General features: G+C 34.7%; 1 protein-coding gene across 2 annotated transcripts; it reads left to right on the top strand.

Annotated features, from left to right (window-relative positions):
- Window positions 1-1,160: 1,160 nt before the first annotated feature.
- LOC143226865 (uncharacterized) lies at window positions 1,161-25,701 on the top strand. 2 transcript variants are annotated; one of them, XM_076458382.1, is made up of 4 exons: window positions 1,183-1,535; window positions 5,388-5,565; window positions 15,041-15,126; window positions 22,667-25,701. In XM_076458382.1, the coding sequence occupies exons 3-4, from the start codon at window positions 15,075-15,077 to the stop codon at window positions 23,956-23,958; spliced, it is 1,344 nt and encodes a 447-aa protein (XP_076314497.1). In that variant the 5' UTR covers window positions 1,183-1,535; window positions 5,388-5,565; window positions 15,041-15,074; the 3' UTR covers window positions 23,959-25,701. The 2 variants fall into 2 exon arrangements, with proteins under 2 accessions (XP_076314496.1, XP_076314497.1); XM_076458381.1 differs by lacking the exon at window positions 15,041-15,126 and having other exon boundaries at window positions 1,161-1,535.
- The last annotated feature ends 285 nt before the right edge of the window (window positions 25,702-25,986 follow it).

The raw sequence follows: 25,986 nt of genomic DNA on the forward strand, positions 1-25,986 counted from the left end.
AACAGAAAAGATAATTATTTAAAGTTCAAAATACAACTGATAAGAGTAGAGAAAAATAATTTCTCTATTCAATTGAATTTTAAAGAAATTGAATCATCCTAAGTGGAGCTTTGACAAGAAAAAGAGAATTATTTAGAGTTTTAGATATATCTCAGATTTTTCATAATGTAAAGAATTTTTGTATGTTGTTTGAGTTGTTTTGAATATATTATTTTAAAACAAGCGAACTATGTGATCTCTTTTTATTGTCGAACTTATCGCCAATGAGTTACAGACACCTACTTTGGAAGAATTCTAAGACCAAATATACATAAAAACCTGACAGGAAGAAAAGTATATTCCTTTTAGTTTCTTAAAGGAGTCATTATCATTGGAGACGATAAGAAATTATATATTTTGTACTACAAATAAACGTTATAAACTTCTAACCAAATCATTGCAACTTGGTGAAACATATTGCTTCTTTTTTTAATGGAAGGAGTAAAAGAAATGATCGGTGCTGTGGTGGCACACAATAGGTTTGTAGGGGTATAACAACTTCTATTGAAACTATAAACCTGATTAAGAAATATCATGAAGCGAAATGTTAAAAAACTTTAAAAGACATTATTTCCACGTTATATCAGAGGATATCAACAATTGTGAAAACTTTTGTCCTTGTATATTATCTTGGTTATGATAGTGGTGTGGTAAGATGATAAGAGACAGAGATGTTTTAGAAAAGCCACACATATGTACTCTACCATTCACCAAAACAAACATAGAGGAAAGCAAAAAGGGCGAAACAAAGATATCTAAAACTTGTTAAATATGTGTACGATTCTCCGTTTTTAAGGTTAAAAATAAGTAAAGCATTGAACTTGCTCATTATTTTAAAGTACAGTTAGAAAATACTCTGATACAACATTCTTGTTTATGGGGTTTAGAAGGACATGGGTTGTACTGTCCTCCATCACGATTACAACAAATCGTGTATAAATGTTCAATAGTGTCCTGAGAAGACAGTTTCAAAGAAGTAAGACTGGAAGAACACAATTCAGAAGAAAAATAACTGAATGATAAATGTGATATGAAAACCAGAGAAAGATTGTCCCAGTGGATTGTAAAAAATAAAGAAGGAAATTTACTCTGAAGATAAACAAGCATGTTTGTTTCAAATTACTGACACCAGGTGGAGAAAGGCTATCAAGAAGATTAAGAAACTCAAGGAAATCTTCAAGTAAAATGGAAGAAACACTTTTATTTACTACCTATTTTAAATAAAACTTTTTGAAGGGGTATTCAAATAGTTCTATGAAAACAATTTCTATAAATATCCTTCAAAGAACAGAAATGATATTTTATAGAGTGGAATGTTTAGACTGGTTATCACATAGTGTGTCTTGAAGAGTATTTGTAATAAACAACGACGATTCCTTACATTTTATTAGAGCCTTAACACGCAAGTTCGTTTCTCACAATTTTGAACCTCCGGAGAAGACATACCTTGTTGACAACTATCCGTTAAGACTGAGCTTTTCTTTTTTCAATTTTAGGTAAGCAAAGTTTCAAAGTGAAGTAACAAATTTTAGGAATAATTGAAACTTTTTATCCACAAGTATAATTACAAACGATACTTAAATTATCTTTCAAAATATATTCAGATCTAAATGCCTATTAGCGTTGCCTAATAGAATCTTCTCTTATTTTGTTACCTGTTTTCACCACAAATTACTAATGCAGCGGTTACCAAAGAAAAAAATATATTTATAAAGAAAATGTTAACATATATATTTGTATAGGTTTACAAATTTATTTAATGCATATGTTCCTTGTGAATTTTGTGTTTTAAACTAATAAAAGCTTTCTTAAGCAAACAAATAACAGGTAACTTTGATAAGATACCCAATTGTAGAAATGGGTTGAATGAGAAATAAAGAATATTTTATTGCAAGTTTAACACAGTAACAAATGCACAATGTCTGAATGAATATAATTTCAAACAAAAGTCACATGTAATTAGAAATTGATTAAGGCTTGAAAAATGTATATTTTTTGGTTCTTTATGTAAAATTACAGAAGTAATACTCTTTAATATAATATACAGGTATAATTTCAGAAACAGAACTTACCTCTGTGCACCATTATGAGCTATAAAATATCACACCACTCTCATGGAATTTAGTGCAACAACCACAAACCTTAAGTAACCTTCCAAAATTACACCTGTACTGCACTGGCTTGTAATGTAACAATTATAACATTATATTCCTCTATCAAGAGCAGGGTGGCACAACTTACATGCACGTTCTCCCTATGAGCATTAGCACATGATCATAAGGTTATTCTTTCCCTTGTATTGCCTGTGTTCAGGTTTGTTCTTTTTTATTACTTTTGGAGTTTCTAGTCACATTAATGGATTGCCCTTTTTTATTTAATGTTACATTACATTTTCTCCATCCTACTGCTTACATCTTCATATTTTCTGCACTCACCATTCTTTACTTACCACAATTACAATATTATCAAATAAAAACAAAACAAAGCTTTGTGCTCAACCATTTCTCTTCAGGAATTTTTTTTCAGCTGTTTTATTCATTTTGCTTATGATCATCACTGTTGAAATATTTGTACTTTTCAGCTTTCTATCCCGTATATCTTTTAAAACCTGCTTAATTTCTTCCTTGACTCCTTTCTCCAAAGATTTTGATTCCATTGGAGGTAGATCAGTTGTTTTTGTCCCATTTATTTTCTCATTTTGTTTTTATGTTCCCGCTTTCTCTTACTTACAGTCAGCACTGTCTATTGCTCTTCTGATCACACTGCCTTTTTACATGGATATTCTATTGTCTCTTCTTCTCATGGCAGAGTGCCCTAGTGAGACTGATCTGTGGAGTTACAATGCTAAAATCAGGTGTTTGATTCATCTCAGTGTCAGAGGATACATTAAAAAATTATTACTCAAAAAGAAGGTTGAACACCATCCTGATTTTTTTTGTAAGATCATATTCAGAGATGTAAGAGTATCTGGTAAAAATCTGAAAAGGCTGAATAACTGGTGACATGGTCAAACTGTGGCCTGAAGTAGGGCTAGTTTTAGCTAAATCATAAAAAGTTGCATACAGCTCATTTTTTTAAGGAGATCTAACAGACCTTATATACAACAATTGCTGATTTATAAACTGATATGTTATAGGAAATTTGAAAACAAAATTCAGCTTTGTATTATATTAAGTCTTAGAGCTATGGCTTATTAAATAAACCAATGTTTTTTTATGATTTTGGGTTTTGAGGTGATTTTACAGCCTCACTATGAAAATACTAAGATAGATAAACTTGGTTTGAGACCATTTTTGAATTTGTAAAATTAATTCAGTCAGTGTAGCAAATTTTAGCCTTCTACCACTGTTACTCTTGCAGCTGTAACCCTTTCGGCACTGAATATACATGTGTGAAACTTGAACTAATTACGGTATCAGTACAAAAAGCATGATATCTTGGCAATATCTCAACAAAAGTCCCTGAAATATTTAGTGATTGTACCCAATATTATATATGTTAAATTCAATACATAAGAATAACAGGAATAAAGGAAGGTCGCCTGCTGTGCTGAGCCTTTAAGTCGACTGCGATCGCCAACTGTGCCGAAAGGGTTAAGCAGCTAAAGGTGTCAGAAAATGAATTTGCCAAATAATAACAAAATATTAATTAAATTTTACAGGGCTGTAAATCAGAAACTATTAGAGATATTGATCTAATCTTTGGCAATTTTTCATTATATGGGTGAATTTTTCAAGGCATTTTGAGGGGGTCACCTGGAAAATTTTCCAAAATCTGGATGATTTAACATGGAATGCCACTTTGGTCATATTGGTAACCCATACACTTGTCTTTTTATGAGGATCAAATTTCAGTAATTGTGCCAGATGACAGTGGTCCATGCTTACCCTCATGTGTTCAGCCTTATTAGAATTATCACCCCAGTTTTGTAGTAGAGTACAAAAAAAAACACATCTTTCTATGGTTCCAAGCTGCTGGGGGAGTTATTGTAAAGTAAGTGATGCTTCACTACAATAAAAAATCAGTTGGGCTCAATTTTATTTTGAGATATATGGCTAGGATGTTACGAATTGTAGTACAGAACACTTCTTTACAGTAGCTGTCATTCTCTGCTAGTACAGTAGTATGTCCACGAATTTACAATGCTTTTTCTAGCACTTGTCATAATAATATGTATCCAGTGTAAGAATTTAGCCAATATGGATTGGCCTAAATTGCTAGTAAGTTACACTTTCAATCAAAGCTAGATTGTGTCTGTGGTTCAACCAGGAATTCTACATCATCAAGAACATCAGGACTTTCTACACACTTCTCTAGTCCAGTGTCTATACATTGAATTGTATGGACTCCAGCTTCACATCAGACATTTGGATTTTTTTTTACAGTATACTGGTAATCTCTGGTTTTACCATAGTGTCCTATCTGTCATTGTGTCTTCATGAGTTAGTAGGCCATACTTTTGATAAATAGATGATCTTTGATCTCAGTATCCAGGTACAGCTTATTGAACTGGTAAATAGATGATTTTTTATTTTAGTATCCAGGTGCAACATACTGAAGTGGATCACCAATAAAATGATATTGTTGAATTTGGTGATCAGACCATTCTACCATCGCTTGTTACAGTGTGTGATCTTTGTTTAAATAATCTGAAGAAGTCCAGTACTCCTGAACACCTTTAAAACCATATTTCTATTCCCATTTTTATGGATGGTTTGAAATCTCATGGCTCTTTTGTTGCTGCCATAGATTGTTATAGCAAATAATTGTATGATCCCTCTTTACAGATTCTGTGTGCACTATTGAGTAATATGCTGTTTTCTTGCCCTTGAATATGTTTGTTAAGAATATGATAAAAATAAATTTGAGATATTTTTGTTATGTATTTGATTATCTACTTTTTTATAAATATTTTGTTTTTCTCACTGCTTATAACCCAATGTTTCTAGGTACCTCTGATATTTTACTGAAGTAAAATGTAAATATTTGGGTAAATAAGAGACATTATTGAGTCTTTCCTGTTTAATAATTTATTGCCTCTTTAAGTAAGAAAATTGATACTGGATATTTCCCTTAGAATTATTTCTTGTCTGTTTTACATAAGTGGTTATTTTGAATTTCTTGTAGAATAACTTCCTTTTTTAATGTTTTGTTTGCCCATAGAATCAGACATGAAATGTTTTGTATTTAACTGGTTTTAGAACTTTGTATATACATTACTAAATTTGAAATGTTAGGTTTATGAACTATAGCATGATGTTTTAAATTAGTAAACTGTGGAGTCTATATGAAATAATAACTATTAGTTATTTCTGTTAACCCTTTCAAGTGTTTTTTTTTTATTTTAGAACATGTCTGTTGGAGTGAAAATGAAGCTATCTGATGAAATGCTACAAGAAGGTGTTATTTCTAAATTCAGTTACAGTGATGATGAGGACCAGGATAATTCATGTTATAATGTTATGAATCTGAAAACAGAAACTGAATATCAAAGAGATATTGAATCAGGGTTAGAAAGAACATCTGGTAAGTACAAACATCACCTAAAACTTAAGTTTGTTGACATTGGCTCAACACTTACTGTACAAACTCTATTGTTGACTACTCCAAGCACAAAGTGATTTTATTCATAAGATTAAAAGTACTTTCTTCAACTTAAATCTGTCAAATTTTATTTGAATAATCTCTAAACTATCCTAAATAAATTTGAAATGATTTTTTGAGTAAAACAGTATCGTACCTATTATTTTATTTACGTTAACTCTATATATGATCTCTTGATTTAACCAAATTTTGTAACAATCATAAAAAATTAACCCAAATATATCTAAATTGTCAATTTTTTTCTGTACAGAATGGCTTCAAGTTGAAAGTAATACTACAATTTGTTTATGTCAAATAACTTAAAACTCCTAACAGTGTGTATATATTCATACCCAATGTTATTGCTGTATTGCACTTGGACCCATGTATAATTAATAATCCTGCACTTATAAATTATTGGGTGAATGTGTAGCTTGTGTCACTGTTTTGTAAACATAACCTCTGGATTTCTCATGAAAATATTATTATTATTCATTTTCTTACTTAATTTAACTTAAGATCATTGTAATTGGTAATTTTTAGTTACTTTTAAAATGGTGAATATAAAATATACACCAAAAACAAGAAATATATCACTGATCTCTTTGTTTTCTTTGCTGTCTATTTCTGAATACATTTAAGCCTACTTTTATAGACTTAGGTGCAACTATATATAATAAATTTTTGTTTAATAAGATAACTATCATAATTAATCTGGCTTTCTGACTATGTTAGAAGCACCTTTTTAAAGCTTTCCTTTTACTTGTTGACCTAAACACTTTGAGAAAAACTTTCAGACTGAAAGTGAAGTAAACACTGTGCTTCAAACAGTGTAATGTGATATATCATTGATTCAATTCAATCAAAACATTGAATTTAAATTGGTTATCAAGAACAAGCAAAAATGTCACCTGTAGGGCAGAATTTTGTGGTACTAACTATCAGCTGTAGATTACACTATGTTTTTATACGTTAAAAGTGGTACTGCCTATTGAATACATAATAATTTTCTTAAGAACTCCAGTTTCTGAGTACTCACTTTAAAACTCACATTGGTTAAGATATAGTCAAATCCTCATCTGCAGTCTTAGTGAAAGTTGTGTTTTTGTTTTATAAAGACAGAACTTTCATTTTGAAATTGTATTTTATTATAAAGAAATGATTGTTGGACATACTTCACTTATTTTTCCTATGGGGTACTTACCTTAACTCACATGATTAGCTATTCGTGTTTGGTGATGCCCTTTAACTGCAAACTTTCTTTTAATGCATGCCATAAGCCTTATGCTCCTTCCTTTTGAAATTGGATGATTTCAACATGTTTCTCATGCAGATCATCATGCATCACTTGTTAATCAGTATAACCTTGACATGTTCATGTGACTTTCTTTACATTCCCATGTCTAACCTTCCCCTCGGTGTGGATTCCTATACCAGATGAGGAGACTTCCCAGGGAAGGTTCTGTTCTTTCAGTTTCCCTCCTCTGGGAACTAAAAATCCACCCACATTTGCCTTGTGTGGCAACCCATGAAGGTTGGTTGAGGGGTCCAACCTTTACACATCACTTTGGCCTTAAATTCCTGTAGACAGGTGGCCTTGGGGTGGCCCCCCTTGGGCCAATCAGCTGGTCTTCTTGGGTTAGGGTCAACCAAGTACCAGTGTTGGATGTTCTCAACAGGTGTTGTGAACATTGTATCTGATGCTGGTGTTTGGGTATAGTGCTCTTGAAACCCTGGCATTGCTGCAGTGTCTTTGTATTGACTTTGTAGTGCATCCTCTTATTAGGCTCCATGGTGGGTGGGGTCAGTGGGCACCAGAATTTCCTTTTTTTTTATTATGGATCTTCCAAATAAAAGTTAAATAAAATAGTGAAAAAACAGTCCATAGGTAAATGACCACTGTTGTACCTCATTTTCTTATTCTACATTCTCTTTCAGACAAACCTGGAGTTTGCTGGGTCTCCAAAATCAGTAAAGAAGCTTCGATCTGGTAACATATTAGTGGAAACATCCACATCTCAACATAGTGAACTCCACTTGAATATAAAGCTAATTGAGGATATACCTATTGAGGTTACACCTCGTGCTACTTTGAATTCATCATGAGGAGTTACTGTTGACAAGGATTTGAAGAACATCCCCGAGTCCGAGATTCTCACTGGTTTCTTCACTCAAGGAGTTTCTGCAGTGAGGCGTATCTCCACTCACAAAGATAGAATTATGATGCCAACCAATATCCTTGTTCTGACATTTACATCACCACATCCACCTGCTACCATCAAGGCAGGTTATCTTAATTTCAGGATATGGCTGTACATTCCAAACCCTCTCCAATGTTTCCAGTGTCAGAGGTTTGGTCACTCAAAGACATCATTCGTGTGCTTATTGTGGTGGCAAGAACCATGATGCCTGTGAGTGTGAAATGGACCCTCACTGCATCAATTGTAATGGCTTACACCTGTCTTACTTTTGTTTTTGCCCTAAATGGTTGGAAGAAAAAGAGGTGCAGCATTTTAAAACACTATCATTGAGCAGTTGCCATCTACCTTTTAATCCTGGGGGGCTTTAATTGACATCATCCCCTTTGGGGAAGTACTGATATTGATAGGAAGGGTTGCTCTGTATAGCATATGCTCTCTGATCACAACCTTTCTCTTTTCAATGCTGGTTATTCTACTTATTTTCATACACCTAGTCAGTCCTTTACTGCTATTGATCTCTCAGTTTGCTCCCCTTCACTATTCTCCCCATTTTCATGAAATGTTGATAATAATCCATGAGGCAGTGATCATTTTCCTATAATTTTGAGAGAGACTGACCGTGGTCGATGCCACCCGACCTGTGTGCCCCAATGGAAGCTGGATCACACAAATTGGCCCTCTTTCACTGCTTTTGCAGAACTTGATCCTGCCATCAATAGAGGACTGTGTGGCAGCAGTAACTGACTGTATTATACAAGCATCTGCTTAATGTATTCCATGGTATCCTCGTCTGTGGTGCAATCCTGCCTGTCACATGGCATGGAAGGCTTAAGAATGGGCCTGGGATACTTTCTGTAGATATCCCACACTCTCAAACCTCATCTCTTTCCAGAACGAATCTTGGATTAAGTTCACAACTGGCGTATCTTCTACTATCAGTTCCAAAGTCATATGGGACAAGATTCAAAAGGTCAATGGGCAATATAATTCTGTTTCCCTCTAGATCTTGCCAGGAAGTAGCTGATAACTGGAGCTTCACCAATTCTCTGGATGAAAGCTTTTGCCAGGTATCTAGCACTTCTGCTTCTTCCTCCACCTTCTTAGCCATCAAGACTCAAGCAGAACGATCATCTCTTTCCTTTTGAGTTGATTGTCTCTTTGACTTTAATCATCTCTTTACACTGGTGGAACTCAAACTGGCCCAACATCGGTCTGGCAGTACATTGGACCTGAGGATGTACACTATGGCATGCTACACCATCTATCTCCTGCTTTTCCTGCTGTTCTTTTCATTGTTTTTAACCAGATTTGGCAGGAGAATGTTTTCTGTGATGCCTGGCACCAAGCTATTGTTCTACCTTTCTCTAAGCCTGGGAAGGATCCTAAGATTCCTTCAAACTACCATCCAATTACTTTGATGAGCTGTCTCTCTAAGTCCTTATAGAGGAAGCAAGATGGCCAAAGTCCAGTTTAGGGTTTTATTTGGAAAAGCTTGTTTTCTCTTTGCTCATGCCATGCTTTGAATACAGGACCATAGTCCATGTATGGAACAGGCACAGCTGTGATAGTGTCAGAGCAGACAGATTTAGCTGCAGTGTCGGCGAGTTTGTTCCCATGAATACCAACGTGGCCCGGTATCCAGAAAAACTGGATAGAAGTAGATGTTGAAGAGAAAGGTACCAGTCAGTTTTGAATATCGGTGAGAACAGAGTGTGGACCAATGTGAAGCGATTCCAGTAGAGAACTTTGGAAAGAGGAAGTTATTCTAACTGGACTATGCATTGGTCACAGTTTTTTAACTCATCGTTTACTTTTATCTGGAACCGATGCACCAGTGTATAGTCTGTGTAACACTCAAATCACAATAAGCCACATTTTACTTTCTTACCATCGTTACGACTCTCAATGACAGCACCATTTTAAACATGTTCTGTCCCAAGCTTTGTCCATGATGTTAGACAGTGTTATTAGTGATGGTGACACTGTCCACCTTGGTAATGTTTTTAGTTTTTTAAGGGCCATAAATCTTTTTAATGCCATTTAAGTTTTGTAATTTATACATTAAACCTTTTTTAATGTGGTTTTATTTTAAGGATCACAGTCCATCTACTTTGATTTGAAATTAGAAAATGGCCTGTATCATTAAATAACTCAAAACCAGGACTGGAAATGCCAACTTCAGGTGACTAACGTTGCTGGTAGAATTACCCATTAGTCATCCTGGTGAGATATTATTAAAATTTTGCTATACGTCTTAAAACTTTTACTACTTTACTTTTTGAAAATGGCCATAACATCAAATAACTCGGAACCAGGACTGGAAAGGCCAACTTCAGGTGACTGACAGTGGATTTTGTACTTACCTGTTAGTCTTCCTCGCATGTTATGATAATTACCATTAGGCTACAGAAAGTCCTTTACATTTTGCATTACTGTAGTTTTTCTCTTAACATTGTAGACGAGATGTAAACATTGGTTTTATGATATTTATATTTTTTCTAAACTTTGTTTTACCTTTACGTCTTTTTATGAATTTTACTAAATTTACTTTAATTTCACCTTTTTACCAGATGTTTGGTGCAGATAGCCTAGCTGTTTTGTGCCATAAAACACTAAATCAACCAACCAGCCAAACTAACCCTCACATCTTGTTTGGCAGCATTCAAGTGCAGACATCTTTCATTTTGTTCTAGATTGGTCTTAAAGTGGTTTCCTTACCACTTTGATTTGTTTAAGTTCACTTTTTTTTGAAAGCTTGTCTTTACCCAAACTTTTTGCTTGTTTGATGAAATTCAAGCATGTATTTTAAAGTTCATGTTACAATGCTGAGTCTGCCTGTTTAGTCAAACATGTATTTTAAAGTTCATGTTACAATGCTGAGTCTGCCTGTTTAGTCAAACATGTATTTTAAAGTTCATGTTACAATGCTGAGTCTGCCTGTTTAGTCAAACATGTATTTTAAAGTTCATGTTACAATGCTGAGTCTGCCTGTTTAGTTTGTAACCATACCTTAGGTCATACTTTGAGATGCACTGGGAGATTTATCAGCCTTGATTTTCCAGGAATTTGAGTGTTTTATGGACATCCTTTATTTTTACCTGTGTCTTTTGTACTTGGCATAGTTGACAAGGATCTTGATAGCTTTACTACCCTCTTTCCACAGGTGTATGACATACACCTCAGGACTGGGATGCATTTGTCAACCACAATCTGACTTTCAGTTGTTGGTTTGAGACTGTGCATTCTCTTTTTATTATCATCCTTAAGCTGCTTGCTATATGGCAGTCTTGGAATTGTTATTTCCTTTAACTAGGGGTTGGTTAGTCATGTTTTAGTCTGACCACTTAACAGTTGTGGCTCATATTTTCACTGATACACCTAGCCTGGATCCTCATGTTTTTCCACTTGAATCTTTTGGTCTTATGATTCTCTGGTTAGTTTGTTGTATCATGTACAGGGTGCCTTTATACTTCTGTTCTCCAGTCTGAAATTGGTTTACACAATGGAGTGATCTTTTTCCTTCGTAGTCAGTGATTTGCCTCTAGTATTGGTGCAGTTATCTCATCCTTATTTTACCAATTAGTTTCTTTCTTGTTCCACATCATCAGGTTTTGCCTATGGCTGCCTTTACTTGGATTTAGTTGAACATATTGTCTTTTGTTTATCCTTTACTCTAATTACTTTATCTGTTTGTCTCCATCTTTCTTAACACTCCATTCATGGTCTTTCAGATTATACCTTTCTAGTTCACTCGTATGTCGTCTTATCTTACTTCATTGGGTTATAAGGATTTTATTTCATTTCTATTATTCTTGAACCTTCATGTTTCTCCAACATCATGAAATTACTTCAGTTTCAGTTATTCCTTCTCTGCCTCTCTTCTTCTTCCTTCTTCAGTTGCTGTTACTAATCCTACATCCCAACTTCCCTGTCCTTCATTTTCACACCTGTCTACTGTCCAGTTCCTGGCTTTGTGGTCTGGCTTTCACATTAAGTGTCACTTCCTTTATTTCATTCCCTTCATTTCTTGTTACCACATCTCCTGTTCTTTCTGGACACATTGACCACCTCTGCATTCTAGTGCTTCCAGATTGTTTTTTTTCATGTTCCATTTCATTACTCCTCTTTGCTCCTCTTGCTTGGTTTTTCTTATTTCTATTTTCTCTTCAAGGGCATTCCCTCCCTTAACTTTCAAATGACATCAGTCATGTTTCTTTGCTATGCTATCATTTAAACACTGTACCACAGTCCATGTCCTTTCCTGTCTCCAGTTTATTCCTTCTTTCGTTTGTTTTCAACTAACCATGAGTTGTTGTTGTTTTGGTTAATTTCCTTTCTCGTCATTTACCCTCATCACAATCTGTCTGGACTTTTATGTCCAGTATGTGCTCTTCGTTGTTTTATTGTCCACACAGTTATCTTCAGTGGTTCCTGTTCCTGGCTATTTATTCCGAGACAACCCTCTTCCTTCTAGGATCTTTCTCTTTTACCATTCTCACTTCAGTTTACCCTCGAATTCACAGGATTTGAAAGGTTAATGGGCACTACAATTCTGTCCCCCTCTCGATCTTACTCTCTGACGGTCAGGAGGTGACTGATGTTCGGAACATCGCTAACACTCTAGGTGAAAGCTTTTGCCGGGTATCTAGCACCTCTGCTTGTTCCTTCATCTTCCTGGCCATCAAGACTCAGGCAGAGCGATCACCTCTTTCCTTTCGAACTGACTGTTTCTTTGACTATAATTGTCCCTTTACCCTGTTGGAACTAAAAATGGCCCTTCATCAGTCTGCCAGTACGTCTGTTGGACCTGATGATATTCATTATGACATGCTGCACCATCTATCTCCTGCTTCTCTTGATGTCCTTCTGATTGTTTTCAACCGGATCTGGCAGGAGAATGTTTTTCCTGATGCCTAGCGCCAGGCTATTATTTTACCTTTCTCTAAGCCAGGGAAAGATCCCAAGATTCCTTCAAACTACCGTCCAATTGCTTTGACGAGCTGTCTCTGTAAGACATTAGATAGGATGGTTAATGCTCGTCTTGTTTGGTTCCTTGAATCAAACAACCTCCTCTCGCCCACCCAATGTGGGTTCCGTCGACAGCACTCCACCACAGACCACCTAATTCGTCTTGAAACATCTATCAGAGAAGCCTTTCTCAACCGCCAACATCTTGTATCAATATTCTTTGACATAGAGAAGGCTTACGACACAACATGGAGGTATGGCGTTTTTGAGACCTCCATACATATGGGTTATGTGGCCATCTACCCATGTTTATTGAAAATTTTTTAATGGACGGGAGATTCCAAGTTCGTGTGGGTTCGACACTTTCCTGTTTTTTTGTACAGGAACCTGGAGTCCCTCAAGGCTGTGTATTGAGTGTTACATTCTTCAGTATAAAGATAAATGTCATCAATGAACAACTCCCTCTCACTGTTGCGAATGGGCTGTATGTCGACGACTTTCACATCTCATGTCAGTCGTCAAACATGAGATATATTGAGCGGCAACTACAAACTGCCTTCAATTGTGTACGGAAGTGGACTCTGGCGAAGGGCTTTAATTTCTCTCTCTCCAAAACTGTATGCATGCACTTTTGCCGTCGACAGGGTATTCACCCTGTTCCTGAACTTCATATCGGTGAAGTTTTGCTGCCAGTGGTCCCGGAAACCAAGTTCTTGGGGCTTATCTTTGATCGTAAACTGACCTTTATACCACACTTAAAGCAGCTTCGGGTCAAATGCACAAGAGCACTGAACATCCTCCATGTTCTCTCTTCTACCAGTTGGGGGACAGATCGTTGTTCAATGTTAAAGGTATATCATGCTCTTATTAGATCGAAACTCGATTATGGATTAATGGTCTATGGCTCTGCCAGACCCTCGGTCTTAAAGATGCTGGACCCCATTCATCACCAAGGACTTTGACTCTGCACTGGGGCTTTCCATACCTCTCCAGTTCAAAGTATATACATTGAATCTCATGAACCTTCTCTACACCTTCGCCGTTTGCAACTATCTTTACAATATACTTCGAAACTTCATTCCTTACCAAAGCATCCCACCTGGAAATGTGTTTTCTTTCCTCGGTTGGGCAGTACTTTTCAGAACAGACGATCTGTCATTGCTCCGTTTGGCCTTCGATCCGGGCAATTGGATGAATTGGGTCTGTCCTTGAATAACATTGCAGATTCCACAGGTCGGCCCATCCCACCATAGTTTATTACAGCCCCAAATGTGACCTTTCTTTCAGTCACCTAAAAAAGGCAGATACTCCAGATTGGAAGTACCGTCTTTTATTCAATGAATATCTTTCAAACAATCATTCAGTTCCCATTTATACAGATGGTTCCAAATCAGGTAACTCAGTGAGCTCTGCTATGGTTTGCTATGGGTCAGTAGTTGCGCGCAGAATCCCTTCTACAGCTTCTGTGTTCACTGCTGAACTGTATGCCATATCTCTTGCCCTGGATCATATTGCAGCTGAGCAGTACTCCAACTGCACTATTTATACTGATTCGCTTAGTTCTATACTTGCCTTGGAATCACTACACGTTAGCTCACATCCTATTCTCGCTGATATTCGATACTGACTGGCCCATTTCTCATTAGCAGCTACTTCAATCCAGTTTTTCTGGATACCAGGCCATGTTGGAATTCGCGGGAACGAGCTTGCAGACATGGCAGCTAAATATGTCTGCTTCAGCACCATCACTCCTGTGCCTATTCCATACATGGACTATGGTGTTGTCTTCAAGGCTCGGCTCCGTGCCAGCTGGCAGTCCACTTGGAGTGAGCAACGCGACAACAAACTTTTTCAAATCAAACCCAAAATTGGACTTTGGCCGTCTAGCTTCCGTAAAGTTCAGAAGGAGGAAGTTGTTCTCACTAGGCTACGCATTGGTCACAGTTTTTTAACTCATCATTTTCTTTTATCTGGAACTGATGCACCAATGTGTAGTTTGTGTAACACTCAAATCACTATCAGCCACGTTTTACTTTCTTGCCATTGTTACAATTCTCAACGACGGCAATATTTTAAACATATTTTTTCCCAGGGTCAGTCTGTAACATTGGACAGAGTTATTGGTGATGGTGACTCTGTCCATTTTGATAATGTTTTTAATTTTTTAATGGCCATTAATCTTTTTAATCTCATTGAAGTGTTGCATATTTATTCATTACACCTTTTTAATTGTGGTTTCTTTTTTACAGTTTTAATCTCTCTCCTTCAATTTGACATTGGACAATGGCCAGAACATTAAATAACTCGACACCAGGACTGGAAAGGCCAACTTCAGGTGACTAACGCTACTGTTTGAACTATCCATTTGAACTACTTGTTAGTTCTCCTGGCTAGTTGTTATTATACTTTTGTTCCATATCATTTCACACTTTTACTACTTTACTTTTTAGTACTGGCCATATTGACTCATAACCCGGAACCAGGACTGGATGGACCAACTTCAGGTGACTGACGGTAGTTTTTATACTTACCTGTTAGTCATCCTGGCGGGTTATGATCATTACCATTCTGCTACAGGTAGTTCTTTACAACTTTGTTGACTGGATGTCACCATTGGCATTGGTTTTTACACCATTTTCTGTTTTAATTGCTGTTTTGTTTTTACCTTCATTTACTTTTACAAATTTTACTCCATTTACTTGACTTTATCTTTTTACTGGACATTTGACTACTCATTGTTACAATTTTGCTATGTATCTTTTAAAACTTCTATTCTTTTACATTTTGATACTGGTTGCTATGACACATAACCCGGAACCAGGACTGGAAAGACCAACTTCAGGTGACTGATGGTGGTTCTTGAACTTACCTGTTAGTCTTCTTGGCAGGTTATGATCATTACCTTTTTGCTAGAGTAAATACCTTACAACTTCTTATACTCTGCCTTCTATCTTAACATTGTAGACTAGGTGTCAACATTGGTTTTATACTTTTTTGTTTTATCTTCATTTCCATTTATGTCTATTACTACATTTATTTATTTTATTTTTACATTTTTACCGAATGTCTGGCGCAGATAGCCTCGCTGCTTTGTGCCATAAAACACTAAATCAATCAATCAATCAATCACTTCAGTTTATTGTTTCATCTGTTGGTTCATTACTCATCTTGCCTTCCTATCTTCCATTTTTCCTCACTTCCCATTGGCCTCTTCACCTTTTCCCCTTGTTCTTCTCTAAGTCAATCTCAAATGAGATTCTGGCTTTGGGCATGTTCACTGTACTAATATTCATCTTCTATTATTTCTATTGCATAGCAAGTTCTGTATCCTTGGGGTACTGCCTACTGCCTGTGGCTTCATGTCACATTTTGTTGCAGCATAGACAGTGGGTAAGATTTTCTTAATGCTTTCTTTTGTTATAGGGCTTCTTGCTTCACATTCACCTTTTCAACACTACTCTGTGGTGAGTATTAAATACAAACTGTACACCATATTGTTTGTGTGCTCTTGTCTATTACTTCACACAGTCATGATACTGAAGGGATATTCCACAAGATCACTTGCAGGTGAATAACCATGCAATATTTGCTTCATAAATACGTCTGTTCCAGACTGTATAAACCATGGATGATATGGGTAAAGAAGACAGGGATAGCTTCCCATTCATATCATGCCTTGAGTGAAAAACTTGATAGGGTCTGCTTTTCCAAATTTTTTTATGGTCATCCATTGCACTGTCTCCAATCATGATGATCCTCTGGACTCCTCATCTCATTATTTCCTCCCTTTAATTGGAGTATAGAAGTTCTTGCCACTTTCTGATACCAAACCACTGGGGTGATGAGTTCAACACAGATGGCTATAACAGTTCAGTTGAGAGTAGGCTGGTGGTGTTCTGCTAGTGCAAGATAAAACAAAACATGACCTCTCTCAGTGTTGTATGTACAAATTTGATGCCCGTGTCCTTCCCTCATAGGATATTGGCTTCCCTACAGAGGAAGTTATGAATTGAGTGAACCAATTCTCACTTTCCTTTATACTAGCTGCATCCATGCTTAATTTGCACTTACAGAATGGGTCCTCGTTCTTCTTTCATGGGATATCAGTTTCCCATGGAGGAGGATTTGGATGAATGTGAACTAGTACACCATATACACTTTTGTAACACTTAGAATTCAGCCATCATCTGCAGTTCACCACCTTTGATTGGGTGTTCTCATTCTACCATTGCAAGATGTCTGTTCCCAGTAGAGGATATATTGGATGTTGCATACTTGCCATGTATGATCTGATGCACCCTAGCCACATTACACCTCATGTTTTCTGCCCTTGTTTTTCTTGAATCATACACAAAAGTGAAAAATAGCATATATTGTGAGGGCAGGTTAGTGCCATATTGAAGGATATAATTTTCCTACACTGAAAATATATTTCTGATGGGTACTTATCACCACTCATACTTCCCACTCTTTCTCTTCACTACTGCTGATGCTCACTCCTTCTGCTAAACTTTGAAGTGAGAGTAAGGTAGAGGAGTGTAGAGAGAACAACATGCATCACGAGTATGTCACACTCCTCCGTAGTAATTTGTGATGGTGGGAAACCTACTTGAAGTAAAAATATATGTGTGTTCTTGTGATACAATTGATGAATTCACATCTACAGAACACACTCTTAGTTGTTTCAACCTTACAAAAAGAGACATTAATTCCATTAAAAACCTAAAACAAGACAAAAACATAAAAATTCTAAAAGCAGATAAAGGTAACGCTGTAGTCATAATGAACACGAATGAATACATCCAAAAAATGAATAACATCCTATCAGACACGAACAAATTTAAACCAATACACACAAATCCAACAAAGCAACACGAGACGCAACTGAATAAATTACTACTACAAATGAAAAAAGCCAACACAATTTCACAAACACTTTATTCCTACCTACGTAAAACCGACTCATGCACACCGCAAATATACGGCATCCCCAAACCTCATAAACCAGATTGTCCATTACAACCAATAATGTCCACATATGAATCGTTTAATTACAATCTTGGTAAATACATAGGATGGGCATTCTCCAAATATGTAACATCAGCCAGCTCATTCATCAAAGACTCTTTTAATTTCAACTCTAATCTAAATCAACTTAATCATAAAGCCTTAATGGCCAGTTTCGATGTTATATCCCTCTTTACAGAAGTTCCAACCACTGACGCCTGCAAGATAGCCTTAGAACTCTATATCCGAGACCCTAACCCAACTATAGAAATTCCCAGTAACCAGTTAGCAACCCTCATAGGATTCACCACGATAAAGACAAACTTCATGTTCAACAACCAAAACTATAGACAAACAAATGGCCTAAGCATGGGCAACCCAGTACTACCAGTTCTAGCCAATATTTTTATGACACAAGTTGAAACACAAGCAATTAACACAGCATTACATCCACCACTATACTGGTACAGATATGTAGATGACACGGTTTGGGATTCAAATCTATAGAACACATACTTAATTTTTTCAATCACATTAACTCTATACATCCCAACATTAACTTCATATGTGAACAGGAAGAAAGCAATCAAATATCATTTCTTAACCTCAAAATTACAAGAACCGACACACAATTCAAAACAGAAATCCACCGAAAAATCACCCATACTGGACTATACATTCCTTGGGACTCAGCACATGAAACAAAACAAAAACTCAACATACTGAGAAACCAAATAAACACAGCCATAAAACTATGCTCACCAGATAAAATTAATGATGAATTAGACAAAATAAAACAATACTTCATCAACATCAATAAGTTTCCTTCACAAACCGTAGAAAACATTATATGCACACGCCTAGACAGAAAGCAAAATCAACCAACTAAAGTAAATATATCTTATGAATTAAAAAATCACGAAACGATATACTGCTGTATACCATATATTACTGACATCAGCAAACATTTGGCAAAAATTAGTAACAAAATATGACATTCCAGTTAATACCAAATTTATTCAAAAACCAGACACAAAACTAAGGTCTATACTGTGTAAAAACTACACTGGCAAACACCACACCAACATTATTTATAAAATACAATGTGATAACCGCCACAACTTCTATATTGGAGAAACAAGTAGAAAAATGGAAACGAGATTCAAAGAACATAAAAAGTCACCTTTACACGTTTTCGAACACTGCAAGTCAAATAAACACAACATAACCATAGAAAACACTCAAATACTAAATAAAGAAACAAACATAAACAAATGCAAAATTAAAGAAGCCTTACTTATACAACAACTTAAACCCAAAATAAACCAATATAAAGGAACGCCTTTATACCTATATTAATATAATAATATAAATAAAATTATATATTCAAACATCTAATACCGCCCTCTACATTTCGACATACAGTTACACAACCCCTTTCGAACATGTGGTCAGCTTCCGGTCAGTTACCTCTTTCTTTGTGAACCTGACGATGACCGAAGAAGGTCGAAACGTTGTTCGCTCTTCTATGTAAAATATTTTCTCAACCCAAACGAGCCGTTTTTGCATATAAAGTTGTTTCAACTGTGTTAACTCCATACATCCCAACATTAAGTTCACCTGTGAACATGAGAAAATTAATCAAGTAGCATTTCTAAACCTCAACATCACAAGAACTGATACACAATTCAAAACAGAAGTCCACAGAAAAATCACCCACACTGAACTATACATTTCTTCCAAATTCTATTGAAAACGTACACACACACATCCTAGGTCAACAACAACAAAAACAACAAATAACAATAAGTCTCAAGAAACAACAAACTACAGTGCTGCATAACATATATTCCTGATACCAGTGAAACAATAACCAACATTTGGAAAAAAACTTATAACAAATCACAACATTCCACTAGACACCACATTTATTAAAAACCAGGTACAAAACTAAAGTCCATACTATGTAAAAACTACACTGACAAACAGAACACCAACATTATTTATAAAATACAATGCAACAACTGTCATGACTTCTATATTGGAGAAACAAGTATAAAAATGGAAACCAGATTCAAAGAATACATTCACATTTTTGAACACTACAAATAAAATGAACACAACATAACCATAGAAAACACCCAGATATTAAGTAGGGAGACAAACATAAACAGACACAAAATCAAAGAAGCCCGACTTATACAACAGCTCAAAGTGAAATTAAACAAATATCTATGCCAATTAATAACCTAACATATGCTCCAATGCCTCCTATAATCCCGTACCCATTTATGCTCTCGTCTTGAAGACATTCCTGGCAACTGTCAGTTGCAAACTCTTTGTTAACCTGAAGATGACCTAGAAAAGTTGAAACATTGTTCTCTACTTTATTTCATCTTTATATCAACCATCTTGGGGGTACATGTCATACTTCTGTTGGTTAACAAGTGACACATAATCATTTACATGAGAAATGTGTTGGACTCTTTTATTTCCAACATTGGGGAACATAAGACTTATGGCATGCATTAATAAAAACGTTTGCAGTTAGAGGACAGCACCAAATGGGAATAGTTAATATTGTGACAGGAGGTAAGTACCAATCAGAAATACATTTTTAGTGTAGGAGAATTATAAATCTTGAACACCCAAATGGGAAATTTGTTCATGGAATTTTGTTGCTAATACCATCCAGTAAAGGGCATAGGATTTTTGGTTAAATATGTAGGTACTGATGTTCAAACTACAAAACGTATTGTAAGATGCAGTACAAAATACAGAAGAACTTATTTGCAACATGTGTAAAATGTTTGTAAATTTATAAACAAAGAACATTGAAGACTCTTAAAGGTAGACTTTTCCTTAATAATGTTTATACTATGAGGAATAATTTGCAATAAATTTTGTACCTCTCAGAAAGAGAGTGGAGGGAGAACAAATGTTGCAGCTCTCATTCAAGGGAAGATTGAGGATACTTGTTTTAACATTTCCTTATGAAATTAACAACTTAAAAGTTATATAATACTACACTTCATTTCCTTAATTATATTCTGATACCAAATTTTGAATATAAATGTCTAAAAGCTATGACTTGCACTTTGATCTATTCATGATGAAAGGGTTAAATAATTTTTTCTTATACTCAAAATGTATTTCCAATATGTACTTACCTTCCTCACAAAAAGCTATCAAAATGTATTTCCAATATGTACTTACCTTCCTCACAAAAAGCTATCTCAATCTTTGTCAGCCTGTGACTGTGCTTAAAACTAGTCACTAAAAAGAAAAAAAAAATGAATGAAAAGAATTGATAAAAATTACCCCAGTCAAAGGTGGACAGATGTGTTTATAATAGCTATGGGAGGAAGATGAATATCACCAGTGCAAGATAGGCAGATTGTGAGAATAATTAGTGATAAAGATGTTGGGAAAAGTCCAATTTCCATCCTGAATGATCTCCTCCAATAAATGACAAAGATAATCAGCCAAGGACATGGTTATGCAATGAATTTGATGAAAAGAAATTTTGTGTAGATAAGTTAAACTATGCCAGCCTAACAAGTTGATGAACTAACTCACCCAGGAATGGAAAGTAAAATCTCCTGTAAAATGTGACTAACCGAAAAAGCTACATAAAAAGAGAGTAAAGTTTGTTAAACCTGATGGTATTCTTGGTCAGAAATGTGCTTATGTTGAAAAGAAGAAATTGTTGGCCAAACATAGGATTCTGTCTGCCAGCAAATTAAGGCCCATACTTCCTCGACAGATAATCTAAAATCAGCATCCTAGGAACTCCTTCCATTTGTGTTATAGTTTCTGACAATCTAAACCTGAAATTCATACGAATAACATGCAAAAATTGGGAACCAAAAACATTTCAAATGCAAGACTATTCAAACAATTGAAATCAAATTCCAAAAATTAAAACAATTGATAAAATACAATGCCAATCAACAAAGTTAAATTAAGCAGGAATAGCAGTGTAGATGGCACCATACTATTGATAGAGAGTAGTGACATGATCTACCAGTTCAGAAATGTCTTCAAATATATAGACTGAGTGCAGGTAAGAAAGTACTGGAACTCTTGTTGATCGTTTAAGATTTATTGAATCTAATGAGATTAATATGAAGTGTATTAATCTCTCTTTGGTAAGTCTTTTGTTACTTCCACTTGGAAATTGTTATGTAATTTGATAAAATGACAACACTTTTCAAAACTTAAATAAAAGCCATCTTCAAAATGACCACTTTTGTTATATTTTTATATCTTCCTCTTCAAAGAATTTACTGCTATTTATTTATTTCTGTAAATGTAGTTATCCTGAATGACACCTATAGAACCAGAGACTTTAATAATACCAAATCTCCAGTCATTTAATTTGACATACTTAAGTGAGTAATGAAACAGAGTCTGATACCTAAAGTTGATAAATAATATATATAGATAAATATTTAGTTTAAATCTTGGAATTTATAAATATTCATTTTACACATGCAGTACTTTTAAAGAAGAATGATAAAGTATTGGTGTTACTTAACATGTTAAACTATCACCTGAAGTTAGAAAACACTGACAGCTAATTCAGAAAGGCACTGGTTAATGTTACACACTACTGTTATATTTGTATAGGCAGTTTTATATTTTATTAACTTAAAATGTCTCTTGAATGTGTTATTCTGATAAAGATAGATAGAAACATTTTTTTAATAAGTTGTAAAATTTAGTTATATCTTTGATCTTTTTAATATTGATATTTGTGTTGATCATGTTTCAACATAAAAATATACGTAGATGTTCATCAAATTATATAATGTGTGATTTATTTATTATTATCTAATTTGTAACATCATGCATATCTACTTTAGATATGAAGACCAGTGTGGACAACTATATTGGAAGTCAGTTTACTGGTTGTGTAATAAAACAAGAAAATCACTTTATAGAAGACTTAAAATTTTCAAACAACAATATTAGCAGAGAAAGAAAGTCAAGTGGATATAACTTAAAACCATCTAATGTACATCAATGTGATGATAACCTAACACCACAAAAGAAGACATTTTCTGGAGAGAAAGCATATCATTGTGAACTTTGTGGAAAACAGTTTAAAAGAAATATTAACTTAAAACAACATCAGAGGATACACATTGGGGGAAAACCTTACAATTGTACAGTGTGTGGAAAACAGTTTAGAACAAAAAGTCGTTTAAAAGTACATGATAGAATACACACTGGGGAGAAACCCTACAGTTGTACAGTGTGTGGAAAACAGTTTGGAACAAACAGTGAATTAAAAATGCATGAAAGAATACACACTGGGGAGAAACCTTACAGTTGTACAAATTGTGGAAAACAGTTTGGAAAAAACAGTCACTTAAAGCAACATCAAAGAATACACACTGGGGAGAAACCTTACAGTTGTGCAATATGTGGAAAACAGTTTGGTACAAAAAGTCATTTAAAAATACATGAAAGAATACACACTGGGGAGAAACCTTACAGTTGTACAGTATGTGGAAAACAATTTATAACAAATGGTGATTTAAGTATACATGAAAGAATACATACTGGGGAGAAACCTTACAGTTGTACAGTGTGTGGAAAACAATTTCATGCAAGTAGTTACTTAAATCACCATCAAAGAATACACACTGGGGAGAAACCTTACAGTTGTACAGTGTGTGAAAAACAGTTTGGAACAAACAGTGAATTAAAAATGCATGAGAGAGTACACTCTGGGGAGAAACCTTACAATTGTACAGTGTGTGAAAAACAGTTTGGTAAAAAGGGTCATTTAAAAATACATGAAAGAATTCACACTGGGGAGAAACCTTATAGTTGTGCAATGTGTGGAAAACAGTTTGGAAGAAAGGATGAGTTAAACATACATGAAAGATTACACACTGGGGAGAAACCTTACAGTTGTACAGTGTGTGGAAAACACTTTGATAGAAATAGTAACTTAAAACAACATCAAAGAATACACACTGGGGAGAAACCTTACAGTTGTACTGTGTGTGGAAAACAGTTTAGAACAAAAAGTCATTTAAAAATACATGAAAGACTACACACTGGAGAGAAACCTTACTGTTGTACAGTGTGTGGAAAACAGTTTGGAACAAAGAGTTACTTAAAACACCATCAAAATATACACTGAGGTGAAACATTACAGTGTACAATGTGTGAAAGAGTGTTTGGAACAAACAGAAAATTAAAAACGTGAAAATACAAAATGGGGAGAAACCTTACTGTTGTACAAATTATTGAAAAAACTTCAGATAAAGCAGTTTCTTCAAGTATTATTAAAGTATATGTACTAGATAGAAATATTACCATTGTAAGTTTTGTGGAGAACTATTATAAAATAACTCTTAACTTAAAAAAAACATAAACAAATACATACTGAAATCTTAATCTTTGTCTAGTATGTAATATAGAGTTTGTAAAAAATATTGTATTGAAATATCATAACGGAATACATACTGGAGACATGATTTACAGCTTTACATTCAACTGAATTCAATTTGGAACAAATAAGAGATTAGAAATACTTTAGAAATTACACACTTGGGAGAAACCTTACCATTTTGTTGTATATAGTATTTGAGGAATTTAGAACAAACAGTCAGTGATGATGAGAAAACCCACTTGTAGAGAAAAGTATATATGTAAAAATGTCTGGTTTGGGTTGAGAAATTTTTTGTGTAGAGGAGCGAACAATGTTTCGACCTTCTTCGGTCATCATCAGGTTCACAAAGAAAGAAAAAGGTAACTGACATGTTGTGTTCTTTGAATCTGGTTTCCATTTTTCTACTTGTTTCTCCAACATAGAAGTCATGGAAGTTATTCAAAAACTAGGCACAAAACAGAGGTCTATCCTGTGTAAAAACTACACTGACAAACATCACACCAACATTATTTATAAAATACAATGTGCCTGATTTTTGAATAACTTTCAATACTTCTATATGGGAAAAACAAGTAGAAAAATGGAAACTGGATTCAAAGAACACAAAATGTCACCTTCATACGTTTTCAAACACTGCAAATCAAATAAACATGACATAACCATAGAAAACACCCAAATACTAAATACAGAAACAAGCATAAGCAAATGCAAAATTAAAGAAACAACAACTCAAGCCAAAAATAAACCAATACAAAGGAACACCTTTGTACCTAAATTAATAAATATAATCAAACATCTAAGCATGCCCTCTACATTCCTACACTCAGTTACACAAAACCCCCTTCAAACATGTGGTCATCTATCAGTCAGTTACCTTTTTCTTTCTTTGTGAACCTGACAATGACCAAAGAAGGTCGAAACATTGTTCGCTCCTCTACACAAAAAATTTCTCAACCCAAACCAGCCATTTTTACGTATATATTTTAGAACAAACAGTAACTACCAGTGAATGTGATAAATGTTCAAAAGTTGTTGAATCATAAAAGACAGGATTAAGGTATATAGATCTATCTTTGGTGTGTAATTTAGAATTATTCAGTGTTAGTGTTAACATGACATAAATTTAAGAATGTTAAAATTAAACCTGAATGGAAATTGCTGGAGACAACAGTCATTAGTTCTGTAAAATAAAACAGAAAGGAAGTGGTAGTTTTTCTGCTTAGTTCCTTAATGTATAGATAGTGAGTACTTATTCAAACCAGTATCTTTATATTAATATTTCACCATGTTCTGAGAATGTACTGCTATAATTTATTTAGCTGGATTTGATGTTCAGAACACTTTACAGCCTTCTGGATTCTGGAAGATGAAAGTTTCCAAATCTCTAGTCTCACAACTTTTTATGTTAAATAAAGTAATCATACAGGTTATACAAAGATTATTCTGTTCTGTACATGATAATGTATAAATAAAATATTGTTAAACAGTTTTATTTTGTCTTCATCTTAACATTTCTAGATATTTAAATTATATATCGACATATCACATATGAAAAAAAAAAAAAAATTTAATCAGCCACTTACAATTAACCCAGAAATCAGTGGCTGAAAGTAATGATGATTGCTGTGATACTGTACCATGTTTTTACCATTAAATACACTTAGTCTTAAATATGGATGGATACATACTTTTTTAAGTAGGAATTCAATAGAGAGAAAAGGTTTACAAAGTGTGAAACTGTGAAAGTTACATCATTATTTTTTACCTACAATGTTT

Source organism: Tachypleus tridentatus, chromosome 9 (assembly GCF_004210375.1).
Source record: "Tachypleus tridentatus isolate NWPU-2018 chromosome 9, ASM421037v1, whole genome shotgun sequence".
Lineage (NCBI taxonomy): Eukaryota > Metazoa > Arthropoda > Merostomata > Xiphosura > Limulidae > Tachypleus > Tachypleus tridentatus.